Source organism: Ictalurus furcatus, chromosome 11, assembly GCF_023375685.1.
Source record: "Ictalurus furcatus strain D&B chromosome 11, Billie_1.0, whole genome shotgun sequence".
NCBI lineage: Eukaryota > Metazoa > Chordata > Actinopteri > Siluriformes > Ictaluridae > Ictalurus > Ictalurus furcatus.
The window spans coordinates 12266388-12287937 of record NC_071265.1 but is presented as its reverse complement, the minus strand read 5'-3'; the positions used below and the strand labels follow the sequence as shown (position 1 = coordinate 12287937).

Below are 21550 nucleotides of genomic sequence, written 5' to 3'. Positions count from 1 at the left end.
CTACAAATATATTTTTCTGTGCAATGTATACTTTTTTGTCATTCATCTTCATTTAAACCTTTCAACGGTGTTCTGGACCTTTAATTCAGCGCGAGCAGTTCCAGCAGCGCGGGGAAAAAAATTAAATAATTAGACTCTATGCCGAAACTCCCGCTTCACCCCTTCTCACTTCCGGTGTAAAATTTTTGCTGTGCAGAGCTTACAGAGCTTACAAACTGCAGCTTTGTCATCATTCCACACAAGAGACATCTTTACACGCAGCACAAAATCGATGTGTTTTCCTGCCCTCTTTTGATTGACAGGATATAATCAGCCCTGATCATCGGATGTTTTTAAACTATCGGCCGATGGCCCATAGTGTGATAAATAGCCCTTATCTACATCAGTGCATCTTGTCATATGAAATTTTTTTTTATATATATTATTATATATATATATATATATATATATATATATATATATATATATATATATATATATATATATATATATATGGTCATGTGAAAGCATAAGTTTTAAACTGTTGGTTTTTTGACATATTTGGACAAGCAAACATTTGCCTATTAATAACGCTGATATACTTGAAGAAAACCCCAAGGAAAATTAACCTTTTAAATAATTTATTCAACAAAAATATCAATAGATGTGATGTTCTTCTGTGGAAAAAGCAAGTACACCCTTCACCTCAGAAGGTAGTATTGCCTCCTTTAGCAAAAATAACTTCACTAATGCTTTCTATGAAGCCCATGCTTCATAGAAAATAATGAATTGAATCCATTCTGGAATAAGGCTGTAACATAACAAAATATGGAAATAGTGAAGCTCTGCGAATACTTTCCGGATGCACTGTACATAATATATATATTATATATATATATATATATATATATATATATATATATATATATATATATATATAGACAGGGAGAGAGACAGAGAGAGAGAGACAGAGGGAGAGAGAAGTGAACCATAGCATCAGACAACCCCCCCCCCCCACTCTGTCACCCATGCTGTGATTGGCTGCTCCTCTGAATCCCAGCAACAGCTCTATGCACCTCCTCCCTCTATTACCTCCACAAAGAGCTTGCTGCTGAATGAACTGAATCAGCCTCAGACTGCATGAATAGTACAAGCTTTTTCATCTCTCTATCGTCCCATCTCCTTTTTTCTCCCGCCCTCTCTCCATCTTTCTCTTGCTGTTCCTCCTCCTCCCTCTGATGAACTGCCTCGTCATGCCATCCATTTATATCTACAGCATTCCAAGCAGAGAGGGATAAGCACAGATCAGCCTGAACATCAAAAAGCAGTAGATCATGCTGTCTACAACAGCCACGGATATCCACTCCTGATATGAGATTGCCTGCCGTTTCATCTCTCTATCACTCAACCTAAAGACCTTTCCTGAGGCAAAAGGAGTGATAAAAAACAACAGCGTCTGACCATCATTTCTTGAGACGAACTTTGGGATTCATTAACCCAGTGGGGAAGGATAATAGGAAACAATTTTTAAATATTGCTCCCCATTTTTTTCTGCTCATTTTTTCCTTTTCTCCTCCCTGTCTGCTGGCGAGGGAGCCGGTAGAAGTCTGCCAAGACGCCGCGTGCCGTGCTCCGCGTGAAGAATGCCCAGGCGCGCCTGCCCAAGCCATCGGAAGCGGCACCCACGCCCGCCTCAGGACTCTACATGGAACGCTCACAGAGCCGAATCAGTTTGTCAGCCTCATTTGAGGCTCTTGCGATCTACTTCCCCTGCATGAACTCCTTTGATGAGGATGATGGCGGTGAGTTTGTGTGTGTGTGTGTGTGTGTGTGTGTGTGTGTGTCTGGGTGTCTGTGGAGGTAGGAGGTAACCCTATATTTCACAGTGAATGGTGATTGTAAACTTGAAACACCCTGGGATCTTGAAGGCCAGTTATGTTTCATAACATCATCCCAAGGCCATGCCTTAGGTTCATGGTCAGTAAAACCTGAAACCCAAACAATAACACTTCTGGTGCCATTCCCTGCATTGTTTGATATTATTCAAGGCATGTTTCAAGCCTTTGTATCCTGTTTTGTAAAATATTTGCTGAAGTTCATATGTCAGAGCATCTCTCAAAACTCACTCTATTTCCACTTAAACACAGATTGCAAGTTAATATTTAGTTATGCTCATGATTAGATCACACAACGGGGTCAATTTATATTATTAAGCATATTCAGACTGCTCAGTGCACAAACATGCACACTTGCAGGTGCTTTCTGTTTTTCATTTCTAATTTTAAAAAAAAATCTTTTTGAAAAATAAGAAATATTGCTGTGCTATTACATACATGCATGTTTAACAGATATGCTTATTGAAATTCACATTCTATCTCTTGTCCTCCCTATTTCTTTCTCACACATGCACAGTATCCTATTGGCCTCATTTTAAAGTACTGTGCAGAGAACGTAGTGTAGAAAAATGAGACACCATGTCTAGCCAGCAATCATTTCTGCTCTCTCTCTTGCTCTCTCTTTCTCTCGCTCTCTCTCTCAACACACACAGACTCTCTGCATGTGTATGTGCTTTTCCTAAGACTACATACATTTCACAAATGAATTCAGCACATAACATACACATTCCTTATGATCAATGCACTGTTTGCATAAAACTAGTAAATGCAATTTTGTACAAATATGCAAATGAAAAATTTATATAATAATACAGCCTGAGAATCACATCGAACCACACACCTATTTAGACATATATGAAGATATTTCAATCAATATATCACAATTATTTTAAAAGGTTTTTATATATGTAAAGTATGTAAAATATTTTCCTCCGTTGAGTTATCATATTTGACGCAACAAACATGTAAAACTGTTCTGGTTTGAGAGTAACATATTCAATTTCTGTCTATTGAAATGTTTCATAATAGTTAGAAATCAGCTTTGGAAACCTTGTCCTAGAATATATGTTCTAAACTGTCCTAAACTCTCTTACAACTTATAAATCAGTTTGCCACAGTTTCTGTACTAACACTGATTATCAACACCGACGTTTCTGATTATACAGAAAGAAAATGACCTTGTAAAAATGGATTCTTGCCAAAGAACATTCTGTTATACTTTTGTCTCCTGCGTACTGTATGAAGTGACTGCAAAAAATTCACACACATCTTAAGTTATAATCAATACTAAATTCCCCAGACAATACCCTAGAAATGAAAATTCATGGCAGCAGGGTGGCACAGTGCTGCTACCTCAGAGCTACAGGGTGTCTGTGTGGGGTTCTTCTGGGTTTAACAGTTTCCTCCCATCTCCCAAAAACATGCTGGTAGTTGGTTTGGCTATGCTAAATTGCCCTTATATATGAATGAGGGAATGAATGCGTGTGTCTTTAGTGCTGTGTGATACATTGGCACCTAACAGTGTATTCCCACCTTACACCCAGCCTGGGGTGCCCACTGGGGATCCACTGTGACCCTGACCAGCAGGTACTGAAGGTGAGCGAATGATTGGATGAATGAATGAATGAATGAATGAATGAAAATTCTCTCAATTTGTTATGCAATTCCAATCGTGTTGCAAAACACTCTACAATCAAAGAAAGAATACTTCTGCTTTCTTGTTCAATACATGAATTACGATTACAATAACATTTTTACTCAAAAACACAATCTGTATTTTTTTTAAATTCAGTTCTCCAATATAAAAAGAAACATATGTTCAGAAATGTGGATGAAAAGAAACAGAATGAGAGGAATTTTTTCAAATAAAACAATGCCTTATTCATTGGCAATGTAGTTCAAAAGAGAATGCATAAGATTGCAAGAATAATTCTTGCAAGTGTGTAATGGTCAGGAATGATCAGAACCTTGAGATACTTGACAACAATTATGTTTTTATAACCATTAAACACATAAGGCAACAAGATTACAGCATGTTTGGATTGGCCATGCTTTGTGTATATGCAGAACTTAGACGTTACACTGTTGGTGGGAGAGACTGACTGTTCACACAAAAAAGATGGTAAAATTGTAAATATGTAGTGTTGATAAATGCCACTACCCTAAACGTTATAAGTAACCTAAAACTCAAAATAAAATACCCTACATGAAAAACAATATAGTATTAACTTATTATTTCACATTGTGTATAATGAACTTGTTCCAGAGTTTATTTATATACCACAGTTATTTAGTGTCTCACCAGGCAAGGCCTTCCTCCAGCTATTCCTAATGCTCTATTTCCTTCATTAAGACATTTCTCTCCTTTATCTTTGTCCATTGTACAGGAGTTTGTACAGGAGATAGTAAACTGCACTCTTTATCAGTGTGTTATATCCAAATGACCCTTTTGGAAGCTTGCTGGATAAACTTTGGATGCCAGGTGTTGCCATTTCAGAAAATAAATTATTGCATGGCTTTTATGAATAAAAAAAATTATAGATTCATGATGATAGACACTTGGGGCTATATTGACATGCAGGCACAAGCATACTTTGCTGGTATAATGTTGGTAAAAATTTGGTGGCAATTAAGGTATTTGTCAGGTATTTCCCCCTTGTGCTGAGTGCCTGCTGCCTGTACTTACCAAGCTGTCTTCTTTTGTGTCTCGCTTTCCAGGTTTCTTGTTCTCATTTCCCAGCTCCTGCTTTTGGATTATCCTGTTTCGTATTGTTTGTATATAACTCGACCCTTGTCTGTTTAAACGTTTCTGATTCTGTTTCATGTTTTGGATTATCTGCCTGCTCCTCAGTAAAGCTTTTTATTGAACTTGCATCCATCCTCATCCCTGTTTCATGACAGAATACTTCGTCAAATCATGGATACAGCAGGTAAGCATGAGGAGTGTTTCGCCAGATGGATGATGCTGGAGTTTGATTCAGTGTGCTTTCCCAAGTGGCTGGACATCGATACTCCAGCCCCCTTTGGTGGCATTGAAAGCCCTCTGAATGGATCCTTCCTTCAATGCCAACTTTATTTTGTGAGCCTGCTTGACCCCAAGCCCATAGAGGGACAGGGGCTGAGGTTCATGTTGTCCCGGTTCATCAGCACAGCTCGCCAATGGGCTTAACTCCTGATTGCCACAGGTAGCCTTGGTCTGGGAATTGCGGACGAGTTTGTATGCCTCATGATGGTGAGCTACAGGAAAACTGACTTTAAATTTGACTTAGGACTTTTTTTGGGGTTTGGGGAGGGCAAACCTGACACTAACTACTATGAGGAGAGGAAGGCTGGAGATGAAGAGGCCGTGTGGTGACCTCCCCTGCCGAGCTCTAGCCATAGGCCGACATGGCAACCTCCCCTGCCGAGCTCCAGCCATAGGCCGACATGGCAGCCTCTCCTGCCTAGCTCCACCAGAGGCCAACGTGGCAGCCTCCCTTCCAGAGCTCCAGCCTGAGACCAATAAGGTGGTCTCCCCTGCCGAGCTCCAGCAAGAGACCGATGTTGTGGCTTCCCCTGCCAACCTCCAGCAAGAAGCCAATGTGGTCACCTCCCTCCCAGAGCTCCAGCCTGAGACCAACGAGGTGGTCTCCCCTGCCGAGCTGCAGCCAGAGGCCAATGTAGTGGCCTCCCCTGCCAAGCTACAGCCAGTGGCCAATGTGGTGGCCACACCACCGATCATGGGCAATGCCAGCCTTGGGACCTTGAGTTTGGCCTTACCAGAACGGCCGGACCACTAGGGGGGACTATTTCCCCCTTGTGTTTTCCCCTTGTGTTCAGTGCCAGAGTGACAGAATGTGCTTCTGGGATGACATTACTTTGTTTACTATGACACATGTTTGTTTTGCTTCCTGTCTTATCTCTTCCCTTGTAATGTTACTGGTTATCTCACAAATGTGTCATGTTTACTCTCACCTGTTTCGTATCTAGTATTAGAGTATTTATAGCCCTCGTGTTTCCTTGTTTCTTTCTGAAATATTTTTCAGTGTTTTGATGCCTGTACTTACCCCATCATTTTTTTGTGTCTCGCTCTCCAGGTTATTGATCTTGTTCTCATTACCCAGTTCCTGCATTTGGATTATCCTGTTTAGTGTTGTTTGTAGATCTCTCAACCCTGGCCTGTTTAAAAGTTTGTGATTCTGTTTCGCATTTTGGATTACAGTACCCTCCACTAATATTGGCATCAATGGTAAATATGAACAAATAAGGCTGTGAAACATTGTCTTTATTCTTTAACCTTTTGATTTTTTGTTAAAAAATTCACAAAAATTCTCTGCTCTCATGGATATCAAACAATTGCAAACAAAACACAGGTTTATCAAAAACATATTTGTTAAATATAGGTGTGCAACAATTATTGGCACCCTTTTATTCAATACTTTCTGCTACGTCCCTTTGCCAAATTAACAGCTCTATGTCTTCTCCGATAATGCCTGATGAGGTTGGAGAATACATGGCAAAGGATTTGAGACCATTCCTCGATACAGAATCTCTCCAGATCCTTCAAATGTCAAGGTCCACACTGGTGGACTCTCCTCTTCAGTTCACCCCACAGGTTTTCTGTGGGTTTCAAGTCAGGGGACTGGGATGGCCAAGGCAGGACCTTGGTCAGTAAACCATTTTTGTGTTGATTTTGATGTATGTTTTGGATCATTGTTCTGCTGGAAGATCCAACCACAGCCCATTTTAAGCTTTAAGTGAGAGGCAGTCAGGTTTTCATTTAATATCCATTGATATTTGGTAGAGTCCATGATGCCATGTATCCTAACAAAATGTCCAGGTCTTCTGGCAGAAAAATAGCTTCAAAACATTAAAGACCACCACCATATTTAACCATGGGCATGAGGTACTTTTCCATATTGCTACCTCTCTGTGTTCACCAAAACCATCTCTGGTGTTTATTGCCAAAAAGCTCTATTTTGGTTTCATCTGACCATAAAACTCAATCTCATTTGAAGTTCCAGTAGTGAGTTTGTTTCTGGATGAAATCCAAATAACTTGTGGTGATGTAGGTGATTTCGGACTGTAGTTTTGGAGACTTTCTGACCTCAAGATGCAACTAACTTCTTCAATTCTCCAGCTGTGATTCATACCATTTCCAGTTGACTGGAACTTCTTAATTATTGCGCCGATGGTGGAAATGGGCATTTTCGATGCTTTTCTTATAGTCACTTCCCATTTTATGAAGCTCAACAAACTTTTGCCGCACATGACAGCTATATTCCTTGGTCTTACCCGTTGTTATGAATGACTAAGGGAATTTGCCTATGTGTTACCTCATATTTATACCCCTGTGAAACAGGAAGTCATGGTTGAACAATTTCATGTTCCTAGTGACCCAGGTGTACTCAAATTTTTTAAAAATATATCAATGCGAATGTACTTCAAATATATTTTCCTCATATGAATTCATAAGGGTGCCAATAATTGTTGCACACCTATATTTAACAAAGTTTTTTTTTAACAAAACCTGTGTTTTGTTTGCAATTATTTGATATCTATGAGCGCAGAGCACTTTTGTGAATATATTTTGTGAAAAACAATTTTTCACAGCCTTGTTTGCTCATATTTACCAAGGGTGCCAATAGTAGTGGAGGGCACTGCATGTACCTGCGCCTCAATGAAGCATTTTATTGCACTTGCATCTGCTCTTATCCCCATTTCATGACAGTATTTTTATGCATATGCACTTGGGGGTGGTACAACAGGGAGTGTGACATTTTAAATCTACCAATGCAGTGGGGATTTTCTAACCCAGTTTAATTTAAAATTTAAATTATCAACTGCCTAATCCCCCTCTTAGGCAAAGCAGAATAAGAAAACAGTATTTTTCAATCTTAAAACTAAGGCTTAAAGTTCATTAACTATCTGTAACAAATAAGAACAAACAACTGTGAAATGTGAATCAGCTTATGCACATTTATGCATGGATCATTAAAAATCAATAAATATCAAGAACACCAGACTTACCAAATTAATTCCCTTCATAAAAATCTTAGCCAGTGTGCAATAACAATGTGTAAGCAATTATTTTAATATGTAGATTATATATATATATATATATATATATATATATATATATATATATATATATATATATATATATATATATACAGTCACCTCCGAAGGTATTGGAAGAGCAAGGCCAATTCTTTACTTTTTGATATAAACTGAAGACATTTGAGTTTGAGATAAAAAGATTAATATGAGATGATAGATCAGAATTTCAGCTTTCATTTTCTGTTATCTGCATCTAGATATGTTGAAAAACTTATGCACCTTTGGTGGCATCCCACCCAATTTGTAGGTGATCAAAAGTATTGGAACACACATTAAAGTAAATTGACGCAAATTAAGCTGCAAGGAGCATTATCGTGGGCCAGGCATCAAGACTTGGTGATCTGCAAATTCACAGATATGCACAGAAATCACAGAATCACAGAAAGCAGAGCCATAGCTTTAGGCAAAAGGTATTCAAGAGTGATTTGTAGTTTCACTCATGATGTGTATGTTTTGACCACGGACAGTGGTGGAATTCTCTGACCGTAGGAGGAAAGGTCTAGATGAACAAATAGGCATCAGGGTGACATTGCTGCTGCAGCTGAAACTACTGCCATGACCTGTGGTGTTGTCTGTTGCTACTTTGACCTGTGGTCGTGATTGCTGCTACGCTAACCTAAAATTCTTCTTGCAATTTAAAAACATCTAAGGTATTTCTGTCTTAGATTTCTCATTAGTCTCATGAGTTACAATTCTTATCACCCGATGTCTGTGAATCCATGTACAGATTCGGACGGGAGTAACATCTCTGTGTTCATTACATAGGCGGGAGTGTATGTTTTGTACATCAGGGTGCTGCAGAAGATCATGTGCTCTGGATGCATGCATTGAGTGCATAAGTACTTTTAAATTAAAAAAGTAAAATTTCTTAATTTATTGATTTAATTTTAATTTATTAAAATTAGTTATTTTAAAAACTTACTAAAACAAACTTCACAGTATTTTATAGAACTGGCTGCTTATAATAAATCCACTGAAATAAAGACGTGATTACTTATATAATTAAAACATGATATAATTGTGTGCAGAAATTAAGGTGAGTAATTACCCGACACTGATATTACAGTGGCCAGTCTTAACAATTTATGTGATTTGGTTCTTCTTGTTGATTTTACTTTTTCTTTCTTCTGGGTAGAAAAAATGTACATCCATACTGAATTGCATGCAGCAAGCAGAAAATGTGTGTAAGAGCTTCTATGTTAGTTCATGTTGGCCAAACCACACAAGGAAAAGCATTATGAAAAAATATTATCGGCAATCAGAGACATTCGCATTCGCACGGGATTAGATTTCTCAGAGGATCACTAAGTTAGCCGAAAAACAGCAGGTAATTTGCTCTGGAATTTGTACAGAGCAAATAGTACAGACTTGGCAGATTTGGACTGGATTAAAATTGTGAAGTACGTCTGTGAAACATGAATTCTCTATTGTCCTCTTAGAAAACTAATCCCATCCAAATAGTGCTATAGATGCATTGCTAAGATAGACTCTCACATCCTATTTATTTGCATTTTACTGCACATTACAGGAGAATGGTTTTGAATATTAATATTCCTTTGATTACTTTTGTTCAGATGGGTCTCAAGATGATGTGAGCTAAATGTGGTGAAGATTTGGAGGAGTAGCAAAAAATAGCACTTAGATTTAAGAAATTTTTTTTGCATGTTATTGTTCCCTTTAACCAGTAGATGGTGCTACCACAAAATTGCTTGCATAGCCTCAGTTCATGGTCCTGAAGAAGCATATGATACGAAGTTTTGTGTCAGTGCGCAAGGTTGTTGCTTAGATACAGCCTAACTTCCTGTTTGGTGGCTTCACTGTCAGATTCACTGACCCACTCTGGACAAACTGTTTGGCATATTCAAAATTCTTTTGATAACATTTGTGAGGCTTACTCTGAAGATGACGTCTACCTAATGTGGTGGTTATCAGAGCATGTGAGTGGAGCGCTGATAATTCCACAGTAGTGGAGAGCGCATTCTTAAGATTTTGCTCTGTTTGCTCAGACCGCTCAGCGCCACTCAGTCAACCCAGGATGCACTTTGTGATATGCTGGTTTGAGAAACTACAAAATAAGCTTAAAAATGTAATAAAAATTAATAAAAGGCACAGCAGGTAACAGAATGTCACCCACAAATAACATAATTATTATCTCCACTACTGTTATTGAGGCATTTAATCAAGCAAACAGAAACAAGTATACTACAGAGAAATTTCATGTCATAGCAGGATTTGAGTGAACTTTGTTTTACTGGTATGCGTGAATGGTACATGAATAGGGCGTTCGCTTGGGCCATGAGCGATTGAGTGGAGGGCACACGTATAGAGTGGAATATTGAGCGGAGTGTCACACCGCTCTGCTTCACTCACATGCTCTGGTGATGACTGGACAAAATTTGTAGGCAGAGAAGCAAAAAAAAAAAAAATGTTTTTAACAAAATCCAAGAAGGTTGACAGGAAATACACTAGAAGGTTCTGGTACTTCATTTTCTGGTATGTGTTCACTTCAGCATACACCAGGGAATTTTAGGAAAAATTAACTGTGAATTTAGAACAAATTTTTCACGATATAAGGAAAATAATGAATGAGTTGTTACAGTTCTTGACCACAAGGGGGTGCATTCATGAACCTTCTTGGGCACATTTAGGCCATGGTCCTGAAGATACTTATCAAGTTTCATGATGATACATATATGCATTGCTGAGATACACCCTCACATCCTGGTTTTTTTGTTTGTTTTTTTTTTTTTTTGCATTTGCATTTGCATTTGCCAGTACATTACAGGTAAGTGGTTTTGAATATCAAAATTACTGATTTTTTCCAGACAGGTCTTGAGATAATGTCAGCAAAATTTTAGGAAGATTGTACAACATTTGGAGGAGGAGTAGCAAAAATGGCAGTTAGATGGAAGTATTTTAGGCATGTTACTGTAACTTTTGACCAGTTGGTGGCGCTGTCACGAAATTTGTTGCATAACCTCAAGTCATGGTCCTGAAAATGCTTACCGAGTTTTGTGTCAGTGTGCAAAGTCATTGCTCAGCTTCACATCCTGTTTAGCAGCATTGCTATTTGATTCGTTGGCCCATTAAGTGCAAACCGTTTGGAGTATAAGTTTTGTGAGGCTTACTCTGAAGATAATGTGTGCCACATTTGGTGATTATTGGAGAACATTTGTAGGAGAAGTAATGAAAAAACAGTTTTTGACAAAATCCAAGGTGGTGGAAAATGTAATTAGGCAGAAACTGATGTCATATGGTGCGTTGAACTCATTTTGACCCAGGGAATCCAGGGATTCCTGGCTTTTACATTTTGGACACACAGTTCAAAAGTTATGACTGTAAAAGTACTTCCAAATTATGCCAAAATGTGACCTGATGGTAGCGCTAGAGCGTTGGCAGCACTTGGCCCAAATTTGGAAGAATATTCTCTATACACTCCTGAATCAGTCTGCCAAATTTCACAACTTTTTTTTTTACCAGACTGTTATATGGGCTGCCATAGACACCCTAGCCAGAAGAAGAAGTAGAAGAGGAAAAAGAAAAAGAAGAAAAGGTACAATAACAATAAGGTGCCTACGCACCTTCAGTGCTTAATAACATTTAATATTTGGTTGCAAATCCCTTGCTTGCTAAAACTGCATTAAGCCGGCAACCTACTGACATCACCAAACTGTTGCATTCTTCTTTTGTGATGCCATTCCAGGCTTGTGCCACAGCCCCTTTCACTTCAGTCTCCTCTTCAGGATGTGAACTGCATACTCAGCTAGTGACTGACTTTGTAACTTTTTCCACTGATGAGGTCCTTTGTTGTGTTGGCAGTGTTTTTTTGTGTCATTTTTCTGTAAATTGTCAGACAGAACTCTTCTGTTGACTTCTCAATACCATCAGGAGTTACAACATCAATAAAGATTTTTGAGCCCGTTCTGTAAGCAGCCATGTAAGCTCAAGCCAAAACACTACCTCCACTTTGACCTAGGAACTTGTATGTTTTGGATTGTGAGGTGATAATTTCTTTCTCCACACTTTGGCCTTTCCATCACTTTGGTAGAAATTAATCTTGGTTACAGAAGAATTGTGGCTCATCTCTGTATTCTTTGCAAATTCCAATCTGGCCATCATATTCTTATCACTGATGAGTAGTTTGCGTCTTGTGGTATGGTCTCAACTCAGACAGGTTTTGCACTATTTGCACTCTATCAGCCCATGGTTTGCACCTGGGCTGATATTTGGAGCCCACCTGGGCTACCCAATTGGGGCCCAGCCAATTGTGTCCTCAGTTCCATGGAGGCCTCACAAGGGTTAGCCCAAATGGGTTGATGATGGGCCCTTGATGGGCCATATAGGGCCCTGGAGCCTACAGGAGTCTGCCTACATGGGTTGATGATGGGACCAAGCTAGGTCTTATCTAGTGCTCTTATGGGCCACAACAGGTATATACAGTATCTCACAAAAGTGAGTACACCCCTCACATTTTTGTAAATATTTGATTGTATCTTTTCATGTGACAACACTGAAGAAATAACACTTTGCTACAATGTAAAGTAGTGAGTGTACAGCTTGTGTAACAGTGTAAATTTGCTGTCCCCTCAAAATAACTCAACACACAACCATTAATGTCTAAACCGCTGGCAACAAAAGTGAGTACACCCCTCAGTGAAAATGTCCAAATTGGGCCCAATTAGCCATTTTCCCTCCCCGGTGTCATGTGACTTGTTAGTGTTACAAGGTCTCAGGTGTGAATGGGGAGCAGGTGTGTTAAATTTGGTGTCATCGCTCTCACACTCCCTCATACTGGTCACTGGAAGTTCAACATGGCACCTCATGGCAAAGAACTCTCTGAGGATCTGAAAAAAAGAATTGTTGCTCTACATAAAGATGGCCTAGGCTAAAAGAAGATTGCCAAGGCCCTGACACTGAGCTGCAGCATGGTGGCCAAGATCATACAGCGGTTTAACAGGACAGGTTCCACTCAGAACAGGCCTCGCCATGGTTGACCAAAGATGTTGAGTGCACATGCTCAGTGTCCTATTCAGAGGTTGACTTTGGGAAATAGATGTATGAGTGCTGCCGGCATTGCTGCAGAGGTTGAAGGGGTGGGGGGTCAGCCTGTCAGTGCTCAGACCATATGCCGTACACAGCATCAAATTGGTCTGCATGGCTGTCATCCCTGAAGGAAGCCTCTTCTAAAAATGATGCACAAGAAAGCCTACAAACAGTTTGTTGAAGACAAGCAGACTAAGGACATGGATTACTGGAACCATGTCCTGTGGTCTGATGAGACCAAGATAGACTTATTTGGTTCAGATGGTCAAGAGTTTGTGGCGGCAACCAGGTGAGGAGTACAAAGACAAGTGTGTTTTGCCTACAGTCAAGCATGGTAGTGGGAGTGTCATGGTCTGGGGCTGCATTAGTGCTGCCGGCACTGGGGAGCTACAGTTCATTGAGGGAACCATGAATGCCAACATGTACTGTGTCATACTGAAGCAGACCATGATCCCCTCCCTTCAGAGACTGGGCCGCAGGGCAGTATTCCAGCACAATAACAACCACTGCCTTGCTAAAGAAGCTGAGGGTGAAGGTGATGGACTGGCCAAGCATGTCTCCCTACTGAGCATCTGTGGGACATCCCCACCCAAACGGAAAGTGGAGGAGCACAAGGTCTCTAACATCCACCAGCTCTGTGATGTCATCATGGAGGAGTGGAAGAGGACTCAAGTAGCAACCTGTGAAGCTCTGGTGAACTTCATGCCCAAGAGGGTTAAGGCAGTGCTGGAAAATAATGGTGGCCACACAAAATATTGACACTTTGGGCCCAATTTGGACATTTTCACTTAGGGGTGTACTCACTTTTGTTGCCAACGGTTTAGACATTAATGGCTCTGTGTTGAGTTATTTTGAGGGGACAGAAAATTTACACTGTTACACAAGCTGTACACTCACTACTTTACACTGTAGCAAAGTGTCATTTTTTCAGTGTTGTCACATTAAAAGATATAGTCGAATATTTACGAAGATATAGTCGAAAATGTGAGGGGTGTGAATGAATTGATCTTGCCATTACAGTACTTTCGAAGGGAACTGTATATTCTAGCAGCATTATAGTAATAACGGGGGCATGGCTTCTGAACTTGATTTGCATATGGATCTCAGGAACTTTAAATATTATAGAAAGGTTGTTTTCTGTACTTCTTGTTTTGTGTTAGGTTAAAATCCTGGGGCTATTGTGTAATTATGTTTTGGAATATCAAGTGTTTCTTAGTTCATCCTGTTTGTGTTTCTCTGTTACTAGTATGTGTGCATGTGTATTATATAGTCTTGCTTATAAAGACCCATCTAAGTGCAAGTTCCCATTATTTAATAAAGAGCTCGACTTTGACTAGAATTTTCTATATTTCTGCATAAATATTACCTAAAACATCATCAGATTTTCACACAAGTCCTAAAAGTAGATAAAGAGAACCCAATTAAGAAAATGAGACAAAAATATTATACTTGGTCATTTCTTATTGACAAAATGCTCCAATATTACATATCTGTGAGTGGCAAACATATGTGAACCTTTGCTTTCAGTATCTGGTGTGACCCCCCTGTGCAGCAATAACTGCAACTAGACGTTTCCAGCAACTGTTGATCAGTCCTGCACATCAGCTTGGAGGAATTTTAGCCCATTCCTCAGTACAGAACACCTTGAAACCTTGGATGTTGGTAGGTTTCCTCACATGAAGTGCTTGCTTCAGGGCCTTCCACAACATTCCTATTAGATTAAGGTCAGGACTTTGACTTGCCATTCCAAAACATTAAGTTTATTCTTCTTTAACCATTCTTTGGTAGAACAACTTGTGTGCTTAGGGTCATTGTCTTGCTGCATGACCCACTTTCTCTTGAGATTCAGTTCATGGACCGATGTCCTAATATTTTCGTATAAAATTCACTGGTATAATTCAGAATTCATTGTTCCATCAATGACCACAAACTGACCTGGCCCAGATGCAGCAAAAGAGGCCCAACCCATGGTACTACCAGCACTATGTTTCACAGATGGAATAAGGTTCTTATGCTGGAATGCATCGTTTTCCTTTCTCCAAACATAACACTTCTCATTTAAACCAAACTTCTATTAGGTTTCATCCATCCACAAAACAGTTTTTCCAATACTTTGGCTTGTCCATGTAGCAAACTACAGATGGACAGCAATGTTCTTTTTGGAGACCAGTGACTTTCACCTTGCAACGCTGCCATGCACACCATTGTTGTTCAGTGGACTCATGAACATTAACATTAGCGAATGTGAGAGAGGCCTTTAGCTTATAGATGTTACCCTGGGTTCCTTTGTGACCTCGATATAGAGTCCTCTCTGATATAGAGTCCTCTCTGAAACTATTGGAATGGCAAGGCCAATTCCTTGTTTTTCTGTAGGCTCAAAAGCTGAATATGAGAGTTTAGAATTTCAGCTTTTATTTCCTGGTATTTATATGTAGGTGTTAAACAAAATGGAACATATCACATTTTGTACCAGAGCACCCAATTTGTAGGGGAGCAAAAATATTGGAACATGTGACTGGCAGGTGTTTCTTTTTACCCAGGTGTGTCCTGTTATATTGATTGTTTAATCTATAAATAGCTCTGAACGTCTACTTTTGGTTTTAGCCTTCAGTTTCACCTGTGAAGACAGCATTTATTGTTAGAAAGGATAAGCCAAAATGAAATAAAAAAAAAACAGATGATGACAGAATCATTGTGAGCTGTGAAGAAAAACTCCAAAACAACAGTCAGTGACATCACCAACAACCTCCACAGGGCAGGATGAAGGTATCACAATCCACCTTTCAAAGAAAACTTTGAGAGCAAAAATATAGAGGCCATACCACAAGATGCGAACCACTCATCAGCAGTAAGAATTGGAAATCTAGATTGGAATTTGTAATGAAATACTGAGATGAGCCACAAGTTCTGGAACCGAGATTAACCTCTACCAAAGGGATGGAAAGACCAAAGTGTGGAGAAAGAAAGCATCTGCTCATGATCTTAAACATACAAGCTCATCTGGGAAACATGGTAGAGGTATTATCATAGCTTTGGCTTGCATGATTGTTTCTGGAACATTCTCAGTAATCTTTATTGATGATGTAGCTCATGATTGTAGCAGCAGAATTAATTCAAAAGTATACATTTGGTCTGACAATTTACAGAGAAATTAATCGGGGAGAGCTTTATCATGCAGCAAGTGGAAGTATTTGGACTGGCCAAGTCAATCACCAGATCTTAACCCGATTGAGAATGCATTTCACCCCATAAGGAGAGGAGACTGAAGGGAGACCCCCCTGCCGAAACAAACAACAACTGAAAGCAAAAGACTGGAAAGCATCACAAAAGAAGAAATCACTGATTTGGTGATGTCAGTGATTCACAGGCTTGATGGAGTTATTGCAAGCAAGTGATATGCAACCAAATTTTAAGTGTTATTTACTTTAATTTACAGTATGCAATACTATATGAACTGCAAATACACAACAGTGTGAGATGAGTGCAAAACAATAAATACACAGAGCAATACAATAAATATATAGGACAATAAATACACAGGACAATACATATACAGAACATGGACTATAATTGTAAACATGGACTGTAACTATTTTGTAAAGTAGCTGCGCAAGTATAGCAGCAATACTGGCAGCAAAAACAAGTTCCATAATATAAAGTGACTGATGCAGCTACTGTATGTAAAGCGCAGTCTTACTGGGTTAGGTGTTCGACTAGCCCAGGTGAGTGTTGGGAGGCAGCCGGGTGTTGATTAATCTGACTGCCTCAGGGAAGAAACTGTTGTGGAGTCTGCTGGTGGTGGCACGGATGCTCCTGTACCTTCTGCCAGATGGCAGAAGGGTGAACAGTCCATCAAAAGGGTAAGAGGGGTTGTCCGCAATACTGGTGGCTTTGTGGATGCAGTGGTTGTTCAGTGAGGTGTCGATGGAGGATAGAGAGATCCCGATGATCTTCTCCGCTGTTCTCACCATCCGCTGTAGAGTCTTGCGGTCAGAGGCTGTGCTGTTCCCATACCACACAGTGAGACAGCTGGTCAGGATGATCTCTATCATCCCTCTATAGAAGGAGGTGAGGATAGGAGAGGACTGTTTGGCTCTCTTCAACCTCTGCAGGAAGTGGACGTGCGGCTGGGCCTTCTTGACTAGGCAGGTTGTGTTGAGAGTCCAAGAGAGGTCCTCAGTCATGTGAAACTTGGAACTTTTGACTCTCTCACAGCTGTTCCATTGATGTGCAGTGGTGAGTGGTCCGCTTGGGTTCTCCTGAAGTCAACAATCATCTCGTTAGTCTTATCAACATTAAGAGATAGATTACTGTCTCTACACCATTCTGTGAGCTGGTTCACCTCTTCCCTGTATGCTGACTCATCATTGTTGCTGATGAGGCCCACTACTGTATTGTCATCAGCAAAATTGATGATGTGATTAGAACTGAACTTTGCAGCACAGACATGTGTCAGCAAGGTAAACAGGAGTGGACTGAGCACACAGCCTTGGGGAGCGTTGGTGTTTAGTGTGGTGGTGCTGGTGGTGGAGTTGACGATCCTGTCGGACTGTGGTCTCCTGGTCAGAAAGACCAGGATCCAGTTGCAGAGGGAGGTGTTCAAACCTAGCAGGCTCAGCTTTGTTGTCAGTTGTTGTGGGACGATTGTGTTGAATGCTGAAATGAAGTCTATGAACAGCATCCTTATGTAATTGTCCTTTTTGCCTAGATGGGTTAGAGATACATGGCAGATATGGCATCCTCTGTTGAGCGGTTGGGACGGTATGCGTACTGAAATGGGTCTGGTGTGGTGGGAAGACTGCTCTTAATGTGTTTCATGACTAGCCGTGGAAAGCACTTCATGATGATAGGTGTGAGTGCAACAGGCTGGCAGTCATTCAGGCAGGACACGGATGATTTCTTTGGCACAGGGTTGATGGTGGTCATCTTGAAGCACACAGGGATGACTGCTTGGCTCAGGGAAATGTTGAAGATGTCTGTGAGGACATCTGTAAGCTGATCAGAACATTCCCTGAGCACCCGGCCAGGTATGTGGTCACGACCTACAGCTTTCCGTGGGTTGACTCGGGACATAGTTTTCCTGACATTTACTGCAGACAAACGAAGTGGAAGTAGGGGTGGTTTTCCTCGCTGACATGTTCCTCTGTGCTTAGAATTGTGTTTTGAAATCATTCAGAGTATCTGGGAGCAAGGCATCATCATCACAGACAGGTGGTGTAGCTGTGTAGTCTGTGATGGCCTGAATGCCTTGCCACATATGGAACTTGTGTCCTTGGTGTTTGTGAAGTGACTGTGGATTCTTTCTGCATAGTTGCGCTTTGCCTCTCTGATAGCCTGGGACAGATTGGCCCTTGCTATGCAGAGGGCTGCCTTGTTATCAGACCTGAAGGCAGTGTCTTGGGTTTTCAGGAGCAATCACACTTCAGCAGTCATCCACGGTTTCTGGTTTGCATATGTGGTGATGGTCGTGAAGGAAGTTACATCATCTATGCATTTGCTGATGTAGCCAGTCATTGATGCTGTATATTCCTCCAATTCTGTGCTGTTGTGCTATGTAGCAGCCTCTCTGAACATATTCCAGCCTGTGTGCTCAAAGCAGTCCTGAAGTCCTGAGATGGCTCCCTCAGACCAGGTTCTCACCTGTTTCAGAAGTGGTCTGTATGCTAGGATTAGCATAACAGAGATACCAAGCCACCAAGGTAGGGGTGGGGTGCAGCCTTGTAAGTACCATGAATGTTGGTGTAAACAAGCTCTAAAGTGTTTGTACCATGGGTTGCAAAATCAACATGCTGGTGGAGCTTTGGTAGCAGTGATTTCAAATTCGTGTGGTTAAAATCTCTGGCAACAATGAAAAATCTCTCTGGGTGTGATATCTGTAAGTTACTGATAGCCCTGTAAAGTTCACTTAGCGCTTCCTTAGCATTAGTGCCGGGTGGAAAGTACACCGCGACAATAGCGTGCTGGTAGTATGGTCTCTAGGCAGGTAGTATGGTCGGCATTTCACAGTCATAAACGCCACCAGCGATGAACAGTAGCTTGAAACAACAACGACATTCCTGCACCATTCACTGTTTATGTAAACACACAGAGCACCATAGTGAGTCTTACTGGATAGTGCTGCTATCCTGTCGGCGCAATGTACGGTTAGCCTGGCTAGCTGAATGGCTTCGTCCGGAATGCTGTCATTGAGTCATGTTTCTGAAAAAATTAAAACATAGCAGTCCCTAATTTCATGCTGGGTAGTTAGCTGTAGTTTGAGTAGGTCCAGTTTATTGTCAAGAGAGTGAACATTGGAGAGGAGAATGGATGGTAGAGCTGGACATCTTGGATTAGCCTTTAGCCTTGCACGGATGCCGGCTTGCTTTCCACGCTTCTGCTGACTCGCACACCATTTCTGGCGCCCTCTCTTCCAGCCAGCAACATCAGGCAATACCGCGGTCCCAGGGTCTGGTTCGCGTAGTAGTCCGAGGTCTCATAGCTCATCTCACAGTCCATCGTTTATTGTTCCTGAGCTTTTTTTTTCAATGTTCAGCAGCATTTGGAGATGGTAGACATGTACACCAGTGCTTCCGATGTACATCTGTTTAAAACGTTTCCAAATTGGTGTAGGCTACACATAACACGCACCATATTAAAGGACCCGAAGTGGCTGCTGTATGCTACCGCACTGCCATCTTGTTCCCCTGCAGGTCTATGGTTCTATGTTTTATGTTGTTTAACACATCTAAATGTAAATATCAGGAAATAAAAGCTGAAATCTGAAATTCTCATCTCATATCCATCTTTTGATCTCAAACCCAAATTGAGAATTGGTCTTCCCATTCCAGTAGTTTCGTTGCCGACTATAGTACTTTAATTAACCTTTGTAATTAGAATTTGATATATTTTGTAAACATTGTCCCTCAATGTGGGTAGTCACATACGTTTATTATATCTTTGCTTGGGAAATGATGTACAATTCTTTTTCCTTTTTAATTTTTTGACCGCTGAATTAAAATTAGGTAATTTTAACATTTTTGTGACATATTTAATAATGATATAAAGTGTGTAAAACACAACTACTTTCTCAGGGCATCATGATAATATTTCAAACATATCACTCAGTCTTTCATCCAATCTGCTGTGCTGCCATTTGTTTAAACACACTAAAAATTCCCCTTGCACAAAGTATGCCTTTAACTCCCATTAAGTAGAGGAACAGATTTCTGGACGAGAGCAATTTGATGCTCTGAAGTGCTCAAGCATATTAACCTTTGTATGTTATCAAGTCTTAAGCTGATATTTGTAGCTAAAAATACCCCTTAAAACAAAGCCACTGTCTGTTGCTGAGACTCAGTGCTTCTGTGGTGACAGTTGCAGTATCCATGTTGTGTAAGAACACTGTGAAACAAATACACAAAGACAGGCAGAAACAAGAGAGGCCAGAGTGATTGATAATGGGTAGCTCCTAGCCACCTGGAGATAACAAAGGACATGCAGACACCCGGCTGTATGCCTTTGTATGTTTGTATGGTAATTTAGTGGCTGGCTGCTCTGGCTTGTACTCGCTACAAAAGGATATTTCCACACTACATAGGACAACATCACTAAGAATGGTTTGGATATCAAGTTGCATCAACAATGCAGTGATAAAATGTCATTTTTAAATATATAAATATAATAGAAATGCATAATGCCCAAGAAACATTTATCCATATCAGAGTTTCTACTATCGCTTCTGTTAAAGTAAACAAATGTAGCCAGTTTGAATGGGAACACCATCACCCCTTGAAATTCACTCCCTGGACTCAGTCCCCCATGACTAAATTTGCCTACATTTTTTAAAGTTTTAAAACTGTTTGGTTGATGACGATGAAAAACGTCTGGGTTACGCATGTATCCCTGTTCCCTGAGAAGGGAACGAGACGTTGCGTTTAGCATAACAGTATGGGAGTGCCCTTGCGCGCATGACCAGTATCTGAAGCTTGTGTAAAATCATGCCTCTACTTATAGGCCTGGCATGATCAGGTGACGTGGCAATTATATATATATACACACATACATACATATATATATATATATACATATACATATATATGTGGCACCTGTGAACCACGCTGCCAGCCTCTATTATCTGAAGCGAAGACGCAATTCACAGAACTGCCTGGTATGACAAAGCTACACAATGTCTCGTTCCCTTCTCAGAGAACAGGGTTACACGTGTAATCCAGACGTTCCCTTTCAAAGGGGACTTCGATGTTGCATGTAGCATAACAGTTTGGGAACGAGAATACCCATTCCTTATACCAAGGGTATGGCCTGTTCAAAAAGACCCAAGCCCAAGGGTCACTGCAAGACACTCGAGCCCGGGGTAGAATGAATATCCAGGCTGTAATAGCGAATGAATGTGTGTAGCATAGACCATCCTGCCGCAGCACACACATCCTGTAAGGATACCCCTTTGGACAAAGCCTGTCACCGCCAAAGCAGACCAGCAGCTGCTCCAACTTACGCCACTGGCCGGAGCGGTGGATGTAAGTACAGAGAGCCCTTAA

At 40.6% G+C, this 21550-nt stretch overlaps 1 protein-coding gene across 1 annotated transcript in view; it reads left to right on the top strand.

The window, feature by feature from the left end:
- The first annotated feature begins 1058 nt into the window (after nucleotides 1–1058).
- Nucleotides 1059–21550, top strand: part of rims4 (regulating synaptic membrane exocytosis 4) — an 86562-nt gene continuing 66070 nt past the window's right edge. Inside the window, exon 1 of the mRNA XM_053636026.1 lies at nucleotides 1059–1781. Within this exon, the coding sequence (XP_053492001.1) occupies nucleotides 1685–1781 (97 nt within the window). The 5' untranslated portion in view covers nucleotides 1059–1684. The remainder of the gene's footprint in view (nucleotides 1782–21550) is intronic.